At 44.3% G+C, this 13,981-nt stretch overlaps 1 protein-coding gene across 3 annotated transcripts in view; it reads left to right on the top strand.

Annotated features, from left to right (window-relative positions):
- Positions 1 to 4,653, top strand: part of LOC129867528 (microtubule-associated protein 1B-like) — a 54,351-nt gene extending 49,698 nt beyond the window's left edge. For all 3 annotated transcript variants that reach the window (XM_055940991.1, XM_055940993.1, XM_055940992.1), the window contains 2 exons: positions 20 to 243; positions 1,132 to 4,653. In XM_055940991.1, coding sequence (XP_055796966.1) covers positions 20 to 243; positions 1,132 to 1,287 — 380 coding nt within the window. In that variant the 3' untranslated portion in view covers positions 1,288 to 4,653. The remainder of the gene's footprint in view (positions 1 to 19; positions 244 to 1,131) is intronic.
- Positions 4,654 to 13,981: the final 9,328 nt, after the last annotated feature.

The raw sequence follows: 13,981 nt of genomic DNA, 5'->3' as shown, positions 1-13,981 counted from the left end.
TCTGCTATCTGTCCTGCAGGTTCTCTGGGCAGTAAGGTCAGTGCAGCTGGAAGTGCACCAGTTTATTTGGACATGGCTTATCTCCCCTCTGGTTGTGCCTCTGCCACCGTTGACGTTGAGTTCTTCCGACGCCTGCGCTCCTCCTGCTACATTGTTAGTGGCGACGAGCCCGTGAAGGAGTCAGTCATGAGACCCATTCTCGACGCTCTACTGGAGGGAAAGACTGCCTGGCCCGATGTGCAGGTCAGCCCCCAATCTTTTCATTTATCTTTTTCTATGTACATTTGTAGAATGTCAACAAACGTAGACTCCGCTAAATGACATTGCCACGAGCAGCACCAGAGATATTGAGATGAGAGAGATGCAGTATTTGCGTATGTGTACATGTAACGGATGTGAAATGGCTAGCTAGTTAGCGGGTACGCGCTAGTAGCATTTCAATCAGTTACGTCACTTGCTCTGAGACTTTAAGTAGGGTTGCCCGTTGCTTTGCAAGGGCCGTGGCCTTTGTGGAGCGATGGGTAACGACCGTGCTTCGTGGGCGACCGTTGTTGATGTGTGCAGAGGGTCCCTGGTTCGCGCCCGTGTCGGGGCGAGGGGACGGTTTAAAGTTATACTGTTACATTGATGCTGTTGACCCGGATCACTGGTTGCTGCGGAAAAGGAGGAGGTTGAAAGGGGGGTGAGTGTAACGGATGTGAAATGGCTAGCTAGTTAGCGGGTACGCGCTAGTAGCATTTCAATCAGTTACGTCACTTGCTCTGAGACTTTAAGTAGGGTTGCCCCTTGCTTTGCAAGGGCCGCGGCTTTTGTGGAGCGATGGGTAACGACGCTTCGTGGGTGACTGTTGATGTGTGCAGAGGGTCCCTGGTTCGCGCCCGTGTCGGGGCGAGGGGACGGTTTAAAGTTATACTGTTACATACAGGTTCGCTTCATGCTGTTTACAGTGTGTTAGCCAGGGTACCAAAACAGTGGAGAAGTTGAGCCTCACACTTCAATGCTCTTAGTTGTTGCTGAAATTGACCTACTCCGCTGTTTTCTTTCTGCATCTACGTCATATCGCAGAGTCTACCTTTAAGTCTGTCTACTATGTTCTCATTTGAATTTGCCCTTCTACCTTTCCACTCTCAGGTGACCCTGATCCCCACCTTCGACTCGCTGACGATGCACGAGTGGTACCAGGAAACCCATGAGAGGCAGAGAAAGCTGGGTATCACCGTGTTGGGCAGCAACAGCACTGTGGCCATGCAGGAGGAGACCTTCCCTGCCTGCAAAGTTGAGTTCTGAGAGGGGTGAAACAAGATGAAGCTACAAATCCCTGCCCTCTCACCCACCAAAGTATCTCACCTCCTTCACCTTCTCTTAAATTGTGATGGACTAATTTCACCCATCTACGACTGATGATTTCCCACCCTAGCATGCTTCAAGTATAGCCTGGTGGATTAGCAGACCTTGCTCATCCTTTCAATCTTATCAATATAAAAAAGACCCCAGCAAACACTCTGACCCATCTTTGTCTTGGGTACGTCTATGCCATGGAAATGAAGGCAGAACATGAATATGTCCAAGAGTCTTTGGTCTACCAACATAAAGAAAGGTTGTTCATTATGAATGCTAGGTAAGGTGGAGCTTGTAGACTGTCTATAGTAATCGAAGGTCCTCACATTTCTTACCATTAGCCAGGTAGTTGTGATCCAAATCCGTGACAGCTCAAAGGAGACTAGTCGACAGCTGTAGGAAACCCTCTGCCTCAATGGGACTGAACTCATGAGTTCTTCAACGATTATTTCATCCATATAACATTTCATAGGTATATTTAGGCCTACACCCATTTGCACAGTTATCAATTTCCAAAGACAAGGGAACCAGAGTGAGTGAAGGAGTGTTCCAATAGAATATGATGTTAAAAGGCAGAGGGTGTGTGTGAGGAGGTGAATATGGGACAGATGTCTCCTGGTGCACTGGTAAAACATGGAGACCTCAGCACTTACTGAAGGACACCATGTTTCTGCATCCCATTTTAGTTTCATAGACGTCTATGAACGTTGAGGAGATGGCCGATGTCTTTGCAGGTAATGATATGCATGTGAACAGAAGAATTACCCCAACATTGACAAAAGTGTCCAAGTTTCAATAAATCGTTTTTTGTATAACATTTATATCAGTCACTTTAACCCTTCATGTAGAGTACATACTGTATGGGGATACACTTTTGACATTGTCTTTTTAAATTAAATAACTAGGTAAATTCTAGGTAATGATTTGTACTAAAATGAAATACTAATACGTATTTGTTGATGGAAGGCAATAAAAAATGCAGTATTTTATGTACAAACTCATTACAGTTTTACTACTTAGTAGTTATTTCATTAGAAAGGACACTGAATGAAGTGTAAACCCTACAGTATATTTCCACACTAATAAATCCGTTTTTTGTGAAACAATGTCTACCGCCGGCAGGTCTAGCATTTCTGATTATGACAAGTCAGGTCAAGAAAATCCTAACACTCAATCTTGTTTGTATTCAATAATATTTTGCATTGGTGCCCAGGATATCAACTGTATCCAAACCCATATTTGAGTCCCTCTCCAAGACCAGATTTTCTTCTAATTGTAAATATACCATATCAATGGGACCACTGTCACATAGAGGGTAAGCTTCATTGAAGAGGGATACTTAGATATGCTAATAGGGAAGTCATGAGAAATACTTTGCAAGACATTACATACATCTCAGTGGTTTATTATTGTGCAGAAGTGAATAAATGCTAAAACATGTTTAACAAGAAAGAAAAATCTGTTATATCAGCAATCGTTTGTGTATTCAGTTAATAGCAGTAGAATGTACAGTAGACGGCTTTATCTGTGAATGTGGACGCTTTTAGCCTCTTATCAAAACAGATTGGGTCCAAATGCATGCCACCAATGCTTGCACTACCATGCCCACAACATTACTTGTGGACCAAGCACTCACTGTGTTATAATGCTCTTTATTGCTAAGGATATTTTCATTTTATTCAAGAAGGAATATGAAAGGATTTTAACATTTATTACTTGAGTTGGATAACTCTTATTCTTAGAACAACTTTATTTTTTTGCTACAGTTGAGGTGATCATTTGCAGAGTTATACAAGCATACAGATCTCACATTGTCTTTAGTTTCTAAGTTCTAATTGAATATCAGTTTTATGTAATATCACATCTGGTATTAAAGCAAACTAATGCCGTGGCTCATCCAGAGCACGCTGTACATTTGAAGACGTCATCATGTGAAAGGGTGTGTGCAGCCAGCCACATTTAGGCAGATTATAGAATTCCAATTATTTCATACAGAAAAATGTAAAATCCTTTATCTTATCAATTCATTAACAATTCTATTTATTCATTTTTCCTAAATTATTGAGTTATCTTATATATATATCAATAATGTGGTGTAGCTACTTTATAATTTGCAAACCTTTGGTTAGCAACCGGCAGGACAGAGCAAGCAGAATCGATCTCACTTTGTTCTTCTGAAAGAACAGCATGGTTTTTTGGTATTAGCCATAATAAGTCTGAGTAAAAATGATTGAAAATAGATTGCATTTCATTGGTCACTTATTTGGATAGATATTTCACACTAATGGAGTTAAGAATTATTTCATCGTTAACTCAACTTTGACTATAACAAATCTGTTCCATCATGTCCATGTAAAGATAGGTCCATTTTAACATGTGCCATTTATGTCACAGATTTTGGACTCTGAATGCATTGGTTTGGATATTGTGTGGCTCTTATGCCCTCTGCTGTCCATAACATTTCTTGGCTAGCTGTTCTTAAAGCTGTATTCATAGATAATTACAGTTCTCTTGTGGCCAAAAGGATAGCATGGGCAGGCCCATTGAGGGATTCCACCATTTTAATGTAGTCAACTGGATGGGATTTCCAACTTCATTGGTTGATCCCTCTTGGTGACCCTGTTGAAGTCATGTCCAATTGGGTCATCAGGAGGGATCTGTCAATTGTGAAGAAGAAGAAAATTGTCAGACTCTATAATGGCAAAGATACAAAGATGAGTCCTCCATCTCTGTAGATGTGTGTATTTTGAAAGCAATGTTCAGTGGTATATTTGGCTCATTGGAATAGTTCTAAACATTGGCCCTGTATTTCTGTGCCTCTGTTTCATCCCTGCTCCATTATAATAAAATAATTCGAATGAGATACCTCTGTCATAATACAAGTGACCGTAGCACATAACAAATGTTCCAATCTGTAAATCAGGTCCCAAAATAAATAAACACATTTTAAATTAATATGCTCTTGCTCTTTGGACATTTTGGGAGTTAGTACATCATTTCTTTAATGCTATATGTTTTTTTTTGTGCTATATTTTTCATAGTTATATACACCTCTTTTCCCCTGCACTTATACATGTGTTTGTCTATGTCCATACCCTGTTGGTGGTTCACACATCACACTTGCAAGTTTCGGGACTTCACCCAGTAAATGTTATGAATGTTGGTCAAATTTTCCAAAGACTGCTAGTTTCCCCAGTGTCAATTGGGTGGGGGGGTTAGTTGGATAATGACAGTGGATAGATAGATAATTCAGTATAGAAACACTAATTTTAGTTTTTTGCTTTTTCAATAAATATACCCCTTTTTATAAATCTGTGCGCTTTGTAATTGGTGTTATTTCCCTGACTTTCAACCAGTGGGGCCTCCTCAGAGGAGGAAGGGGAGGACAATCCTCAGTGAATTTCATACAAATTGTGAAACATGTAAAAAGTTAACCTTTTTAGATAAAACTGTACTAAATATAATCTTGTCACCAAATTATTGATTAAAACACTTGCAATGAAGGTCTACAGTAGCCTCAACAGCACTCACTAGGGTAGTACCATGGTGTAGCCGGAGGACCGCTAGCTTCCGTCCTCTGGGTAAATTGATTTCAATACCTAACCTAGGAGGCTCATGGTTCTCACCCCCTTCCATAGACTTGCACAGTAATTATGACAACTTCCGGGGGACGTCCTCCAACCTATCAGGGCTCTTGCAGCATGAACTGACATGGTGTCCACCCAATCAAAGTATCCGAGAATTAATCTAGGACTGAAAGCATAAGCTACAGCTTGCTAGCACTGCAGTGGATGAAATGTGGCAAGTTGTTGACTCAAAGAGACACAATAGTTAAATAGTTTAGAACAAATTAATTTATTCCAATATGAAGGAGAAGCGAGAGAGATTTCATCATTCTGTTTCACTTTCAGTTTAACTTACTTAGCTAGCAAATGTTACTTTAGCTAATATTGTGACAATGATGTAGGCTATGTGTAGCGGTTATGATATGGTTTGGCTTGGAAAGGATTTTTGGCCTGGTCACTTACAGCTGATGTGTTGTGCATTGAAGTCCACAAGGGAAGGGACATGATAGGATGAATACAACGTGGCTGCAGTGAAAGTTAACTGTGTTTACGTGTTATCGTTACACCGATTCTGTTGAAAAAAGTTTCTTAAATGGAACAAAACTGGAATACATATACCTGAATTTCTCCAATAGAAATTCTAATTTACAACTGGATTAACAATTACACCCTAGTTCAGCTAGATGCAGGCAAGAGTGTAAGGCTGTCCATGTGTCAGTCCGTCACCTAAAAAAGATGTCTCTCGACCTGTCTGCAACTACGTTGTGAACTTTAATTCATAGGCTAGGTTGTAGCAACCTTATATGTATAGGGAACATTTAGAGTATTTAAAAATATATATATATATTTCACCTTTATTTAACCAGGTAGGCAAGTTGAGAACAAGTTCTCATTTACAATTGCGACCTGGCCAAGATAAAGCAAAGCAGTTCGACACATGTAACAACACAGAGTTACACATGGAGTAAAACAAACATACAGTCAATAATACAGTAGAAAAATAAGTCTATATACAATGTGAGCAAATTAGGTGAGATAAGGGAGATGAAGGCAATAAATAGGCCATGGTGGCGAAGTAAATACAATATAGCAATTAAAACACTGGAATGGTGGATTTGATAGTAGATGAGTGTGCAATGTATAAATACTGGGGTGCAAAGGAGCAAAATAAATAAATACAGTAGGGGAAGAGGTAGTTGTTTGGGCTATTTATAGATGGGCTATGTACAGGTGCAGTGATCTGTGAGCTGCTCTGACAGCTGGTGCTTAAAGCTAGTGAGGGAGATAAGTGTTTCCAGTTTCCGAGATTTTTGTAGTTCGTTCCAGTCATTGGCAGCAAAGAACTGGAAGGAGAGGTGGCCAAAGGAGGAATTGGCTTTGGGGGTGACAAGTGAGATATACTTGCTGGAATGTGTGAGTTTGGCGACGAGTGTGAAGCGAGGGCCAGCCAATGAGAGCATACAGGTTGCAGTGGTGGGTAGTATATGGGGCTTTGGTGACAAAACGTATGGCACTGTGATAGACTACATCCAATTTGTTGAGTAGAGTGTTGGAGGCTATTTTGTAAATGACATCGCCGAAGTCGAGGATCAGTAAGATGGTCAGTTTTACGAGGGTAAGTTTGGCAGCATGAGTGAAGGATGCTTTGTTGCGAAATAGGAAGCCAATTCTAGATTTAACTACGATTGGAGATTTTTTTATGTGAGTCTGGAAGGAGAGTTTACAGTCTAACCAGACACCTAGGTATTTGTAGTCCACATATTCTAAGTCAGAACCGTTCAGAGTAGTGATGCTAGACGGGCGGGCAGGTGCAGGCAGTGATCGGTTGAAGAGCATGCATTTAGCTTTACTTGTATTTAAGAGCAGTTGGAGGCCACGGAAGGAGAGTTGTATGGCATTGAAGCTCGTTTGGAGGGTTGTTAACAGTGTCCAAAGAAGGGCCAGAAGTATACAGAATGGTGTCGTCTGCGTAGAGGTGGAACAGAGAATCACCAGCAGCAAGTGCGACATCATTGATATATACAGAGAAGAGAGTCGGCCCAATAATTGAACCCTGTGGCACCCCATAGAGACTGCCAGAGGCCCGGACAACAGGCCCTCCGATTTGACACACTGATCTCGGTCTGAGAAGTAGTTGGTGAACCAGGCGAGGCAATCATTTGAGAATCCAAGGCTGTTGAGTCTGCCGATGAGGATGTGGTCATTGACAGAGTCGAAAGCCTTGGCCAGGTCAATGAATACAGCTGCACAGTATTGTTTCTTATCGATGGCGGGTAAGATATCATTTAGAACCTTGAGCGTGGCTGAGGTGCACCCATGACCAGCTCTGAAACCAGATTGCTTAGCGGAGAAGGTACAGTGAGATTCGAAATGGTCGGTGATCTGTTTGTCAACTTGGCTTTCGAAGACCTTAGAAAGGCAGGGTAGGATAGATATAGGACTGTAGCAGTTTGGGTCAAGAGTGTCCCCCTTCTTTGAAGAGGGGGATGACCACAGCTGCTTTCCAATCTTTGGGAATCTCAGACGACACGAGATGTTGAACAGGCTAGTAATAGGGGTTGCAACAATTTCGGCAGATAATTTTAGAAAGAAAGGGTCCAGATTGTCTAGCCCGGCTGATTTGTGGGGGTCCAGATTTTGCAGGTCTTTCAGAACATCAGCGGACTGGATTTGGGAGAAGGAGAAATGGGGAAGGCTTGGGCAAGTTACTGTGGGTGGTGCAGTGCTGTTGACCGGGGTAGGCATGGTCAGGTGGAAAGCATGGCTAGCCGTAGAAAAATGCTTATTGAAATTCTCAATTATAGTGGATTTATCGGTGGTGACAGAGTTTCCTATCCTCAGTGCAGTGGGCAGGAGGTGCTCTTATTCTCCATATACTTTACAATGTCCCAGAACTTTTTTGAATTTATGTTGCAGGATGCAAATTTCTGCTTGAAAAAGCTAGCCTTGGCTTTTCTAACTGCCTGTGTATATTGGTTTCTAACAGCCCTAAAAAGTTGCATTTCACAGGGGCTGTTCGATGCTAATGCAGAACGCCACAGGATGTTTTTGTGTTGGTTAAGGGCAGTCATGTATCATGTAGTAGCCTAAACCTATCGTTGTTACATTGAACTGGGAGAATGGAATATGAATGACAGTCATCCAAAATGCTGTAATAGAAATAAGGACATGCTCACAATTTTTTTAATAATAATTATCCTCCGTCATCTTCAACGGCACTGACCTCCACTGCTTTCAACTGAGTAAAGAACTCTTGCATTTTATTTAATCTATGAAAGCGAGGCAAGATTAGGACCTGTGACCTTCTGGTCCCTTTCCCAGTGCCTGTCCACTCCGCCAGCATGGGGATGGGTGCCACTCTTTCTTTTCACATATGAAGCTGTCAAGTCATTTAGAATATCAGCAGATTAGAAATGTGATTAGTTAAGTATGTTTAAGGTTGGGAAACAAAAGCCACAATGGTATTCAAACTGGCGACCTTGTGCCCTCAAACCTCCCTCCCTGAGAGCCTTTTCTTTATTTGACTCTTACCTGTAAACTCCATCTACTGACCTGTCACTCTTAGCTCTGCACACTGAGCTTTCATCCAACCAATCACATTCGTTCTGCCAGTGCCCTGGAGGCAGGGCTGCCCTCAAACATTTGAGGTCGGGATTCTATCCAATCGTGGGTTCTAGGCATTGCAGCTTTTAAAGGCAAGTTCCTGTGTTCGTGGAGATAATATTCACGGGCAAAGCTGCAATGATTCAATCGGCATCTACCGTCAAGCGACTTGACTCGCTTTTAAAATCGACTGCATTCTTTCCCCAATTCCTTGTGTCCTCTCTCCTCTTTCTCAAACAAATTAGAGGGGAAGGTCATGGGGGAGGGGGGGGGTTGGTTTGTGTGGGGCCTAGCAGTTGCCTATAGTGCAACAGCTTTAGGGTACAGGCACACTGATGCATGAATGCGGGTGAAATCGGGATACATCATTGTCCTTCAAACCCATGAAGTACAACTCATCTCTACTTTTTTCAGATGAGATGTATTCCTACAATTGGACTATCATGTTAATGCAAGGTGTAAATGGGGATTAAATATGTTTAAACTTTACAGCTACACTCTCAAATCCCTTACTCATCAGCTATCCTTTAGCTCGGAAAACTATTGCCAGTTTTGTACAACGCGACTCAGACCAGAGCATACCAGACCTATTTTCTCTCCATATCCCCGGATTTTTACCGCAAGCTCTGGACATTTACACCTGGATCTTGCAGCTAACTAGCTGCTATCCGAGTGACTATTGGCTAACATCAATTCCGGAGCAAACACCAATTATCCCGGAGCTAGCCAGCTGAAGAGTTCCATCAGCCACTCCTGGGCTACAATCACCTATCCGGACCCGTTTTACTGCCGATGCGGAGCCCCACCGGGCCTTCACGACTGGGATACCGACGTTATCTGCCCGAGGGAGTTATTCAACTGGCCCCTCCATCGCGACGTAACCTGAACGCCCAAAAGCTAACTGCGGCCCGCTAATCGTTAGCTGTCTTGAGCATATCGGCTGCTATCTGAACAGGTCTATCGAACAATCTTCTTAGGCCACTATAACTATTTTGACAAATGGATTGGTCCCCTCTACCACACGGAACCCCACTAATCTACCGACGGAAATGCACGGCGTGGCTAAAAACAGACCTCCATCTTCTGCTAGCTTGCTACCCATGACTAGCTGTCTGAATCACGAAGCTAGCACCAGTTAGCAAACACAATTCTACAATTCACAACCTCTCTTTCGCCATCTCCATCCGGCTTGGATTCTCTGTCGACACGACCACGTCTGGTCTGCAGACGAATACCCCATCCGCTGTGCCCTCAACCGGCCTCCGTCTGAGCAGACCCCCTCCGTCTGAGCAGACCACCCCCCGGGCTACTAACTTTAAACGCCGCGGGCTAGCTTAGTGGAGGCCTCACTGCTCCATCTACGGCTGCCCCCTGGACACTATGATCACTTGGCTACATAGCTGATGCCTGCTTGACTGTCCATTAATTCACGGTACTCCATTCCGTTTATTTGTGTTTTATCTGTCGGCTCTGTGCTTTAACTCAGGATCTGTGTGTAGTTAATCCGACCCTCTCTGCCTAGTCGTCGCCATTTTTACCTGCTGTTGCTGTGTTAGCTGACTAGCTGCTGTTATCTCACCTGTTGTTTTAGCTAGCTCTCCCAATCAAGACCTGCAATCACTTTATGCCTTATTGTATGTCTCTCTCAAATATCAACATGCCTTGCATACTGTTGTTCAGGCTAGTTATCATTGTTTTGGTTTGCAATGGACCCCGTAGTTCCACTCTCCGTACCTCTGATACCTCCTTTGTCCCACCCCCCACACATGCGGTGACCTCACCCATTGAGACCAGCATGTCCAGAGATACAACCTCTCTTATCATCACCCAGTGCCTGGGCTTGCCTCCACTGTACCCGTGCCCCACCATACCCTGGTCTGCACATTATGCCCAGAATCTATTCTACCACGCCCATAAATCTGCTCCTTTTATTCCTTGTCCCCAACGCTCTAGGCGACCAGTTTTGATAGCCTTTAGCCGCACCCTCATCCTACTACTCCTCTGTTCCTCGGGTGATGTGGAGGTAAACCCAGGCCCTGCATGTCCCCAGTCACCCTCATTTGTTGACTTCTGTGATCGAAAAAGCCTTGGCCTCATGCATGTCAACATCAGAAGCCTCCTCCCTAAGTTTGCCTGACTCACCGCTTTAGCACACTCTGCCAACCCTGATGTCCTTGCCGTGTCCGAATCCTGGCTTAGGAAGGCCACCAAAAATTCTGAGATTTCCATACCCAACTATAACACTTTCCGTCAAGATAGAACTGCCAAAGGGGGAGGAGTTGCAATCTACTGCAGAGATAGCCTGCAAAGTTCTGTCATACTTTCCAGGTCTATGCCCAAACAGTTCGAACTTCTAATTTTAAAAATTAATCTCTCCAGAAATAAGTCTCTCACTGTTGCCGCCTGCTACCGACCCCCCTCAGCTCCCAGCTGTGCCCTGGACACCATCTGTGAATTGATCACTCCCCATCTAGATTCAGAGTTTGTTCTGTTAGGTGACCTAAACTGGGATATGCTTAACACCCCGGCAGTCCTACAATCTAAGCTTGATGCCCTCAATCTCACACAAATCATCAAGGAACCCACCAGGTACAACCCTAAATCCGTAAACATGGGCACCCTAATAGACATTATCCTGACCAACTTGCCCTCCAAATACACCTCTGCTGTCTTCAATCAAGATCTCAGCGATCACTGCCTCATTGCCTGTATCCGCCACGGGTCCGCGGCCAAACGACCACCCCTCATCACTGTCAAACGCTCCCTAAAACACTTCTGCGAGCAGGCCTTTCTAATCGACCTGGCCCGGGTACCCTGGAAGGATATTGACCTCATCCCGTCAGTTGAGGATGCCTGGTCATTCTTTAAAAGTTACTTCCTCACCATATTAGACAAGCATGCTCCGTTCAAAAAATGCAGAACCAAGAACAGATATAGCCCTTGGTTCACTCCAGACCTGACTGCCCTCGACCAGCACAAAAACATCCTGTGGCGACCTGCAATAGCATCGAAGAGCCCCCGCGATATGGAACTGTTCAGGGAAGTCAGGAACCAATACATGCAGTCAGTCAGGAAAGCAAAGGCCAGCTTTTTCAAGCAGAAATTTGCATCCTGTAGCTCTAACTCCAAAAAGTTCTGGGATACTGTAAAGTCCATGGAAAACAAGAGCACCTCCTCCCAGCTGCCCACTTCACTGAGGCTAGGTAACACGGTCACCACTGATAAGTCCGTGATAATCGAAAACTTCAACAAACACCTCTCAATGGCTGGCCATGCCTTCCTCCTGGCGACTCCAACCTTGGCCAACAGCCCCGCCCCCCCCCACTGCTACTCGCCCAAGCCTCCCCAGCTTCTCCTTTACCCATATCCAGATAGCAGATGTTCTGAAAGAGCTGGAAAACCTGGACCCATACAAATCAGCTGCGCTTGACAATCTGGACCCCCTATTTCTGAAACTGTTCGCCGCCATTGTCGCACCCCCTATTACCAGCCTGTTCAACCTCTCCTTCGTATCATCTGAGATCCCCAAGGATTGGAAAGCTGCCACGGTCATCCCCCTCTTCAAAGGGGGAGACACCCTGGACCCAAACTGTTACAGACCTATATCCATCCTGCCCTGCCTATCTAAGGTCTTCGAAAGCCAAGTCAACAAACAGATCACTGACCATCTCGAATCCCACCGTACCTTCTCCGCTGTGCAATCCGGTTTCCGAGCCGGTCACGGGTGCACCTCAGCCACGCTCAAGGTACTAAACGATGTCATAACCGCCATCGATAAAAGACATTACTGTGCAGCCGTCTTCATTGACCTGGCCAAGGCTTTCGACTCTGTCAATCACCATATTCTTATCGGCAGACTCAGTAGCCTCGGTTTTTCTAATGACTGCCTTGGCTGGTTCACCAACTACTTTGCAGACAGAGTTCAGTGTGTCAAATCGGAGGGCATGTTGTCCGGTCCTCTGGCAGTCTCTATGGGGGTGCCACAGGGTTCAATTCTCGGGCCGACTCTTTTCTCTGTATACATCAATGATGTTGCTCTTGCTGCGGGCGATTCCCTGATCCACCTCTATGCAGACGACACCATTCTGTATACTTCCGGCCCTTCCTTGGACACTGTGCTATCTAACCTCCAAACGAGCTTCAATGCCATACAACACTCCTTCCGTGGCCTCCAACTGCTCTTAAACGCTAGTAAAACCAAATGCATGCTTTTCAACCGTTCGCTGCCTGCACCCGCACGCCCGACTAGCATCACCACCCTGGACGGTTCCGACCTAGAATATGTGGACATCTATAAGTACCTAGGTGTCTGGCTAGACTGCAAACTCTCCTTCCAGACTCATATCAAACATCTCCAATCCAAAATCAAATCTAGAGTCGGCTTTCTATTCCGCAACAAAGCCTCCTTCACTCACACCGCCAAACTTACCCTAGCAAAACTGACTATCCTACCGATCCTCGACTTCGGCGATGTCATCTACAAAATAGCTTCCAATACTCTACTCGGCAAACTGGATGCAGTTTATCACAGTGCCATCCGTTTTGTTACTAAAGCACCTTATACGACCCACCACTGCGACCTGTATGCCCTAGTCGGCTGGCCCTCGCTACATGTTCGTCGTCAGACCCACTGGCTCCAGGTCATCTACAAGGCTATGCTAGGTAAAGTGCCGCCTTATCTCAGTTCACTGGTCACGATGGCTACACCCACCCGTAGCACGCGCTCCAGCAGGTGTATCTCACTGATCATCCCTAAAGCCAAAACCTCATTTGGACGCCTTTCCTTCCAGTTCTCTGCTGCCTGCGACTGGAACGAATTGCAAAAATCTCTGAAGTTGGAGACTTTTATCTCCCTCAACAACTTTAAAAATCTGCTATCCGAGCAGCTAACCGATCGCTGCAGCTGTACATAGTCCATCTGTAAACTACCCACCCAATTTACCTACCTCACCCCCCATACTGCTTTTATTTATTTACTTTTCTGCTCTTTTGCACACCAGTATCTCTTCTTGCACATGATCATCTGATGATTTAGCACTCCAGTGTTAATCTGCTAAATTGTAATTACTCGATTTATTGCCTACCTCATGCCTTTTGCACACATTGTATATAGATTCTCTTTTTTTTCTACCATGTTATTGACTTGTTTATTGTTTACTCAATGTGTAACTCTGTGTTGTCTGTTCACACTGCTATGCTTTATCTTGGCCAGGTCGCAGTTGCAAATGAGAACTTGTTCTCAACTAGCCTACCTGGTTAAATAAAGGTGAAATTAAAAAAAAAAAGCAGTTCAATTGTCTATCCAGCAGATGGTGACGTTTTACTCCATTTGATAGTTTGAGATTCACTATCATTTGATCAACTTCTTCTACATTGCATCTGATTTGACATCACCGCTTGTATAAGTAGTGGATCCCACCATTGCCACCAAATGTAGCAGAGTTGAATCTGTTAGATCTACATTACCTGGGCTA

Source organism: Salvelinus fontinalis, chromosome 12 (assembly GCF_029448725.1).
Source record: "Salvelinus fontinalis isolate EN_2023a chromosome 12, ASM2944872v1, whole genome shotgun sequence".
In the NCBI taxonomy this organism is placed as follows: Eukaryota; Metazoa; Chordata; class Actinopteri; order Salmoniformes; family Salmonidae; genus Salvelinus; species Salvelinus fontinalis.
Note: the sequence above shows the minus strand (reverse complement) of the source record. Positions and strands in the feature narration are given on the sequence as shown.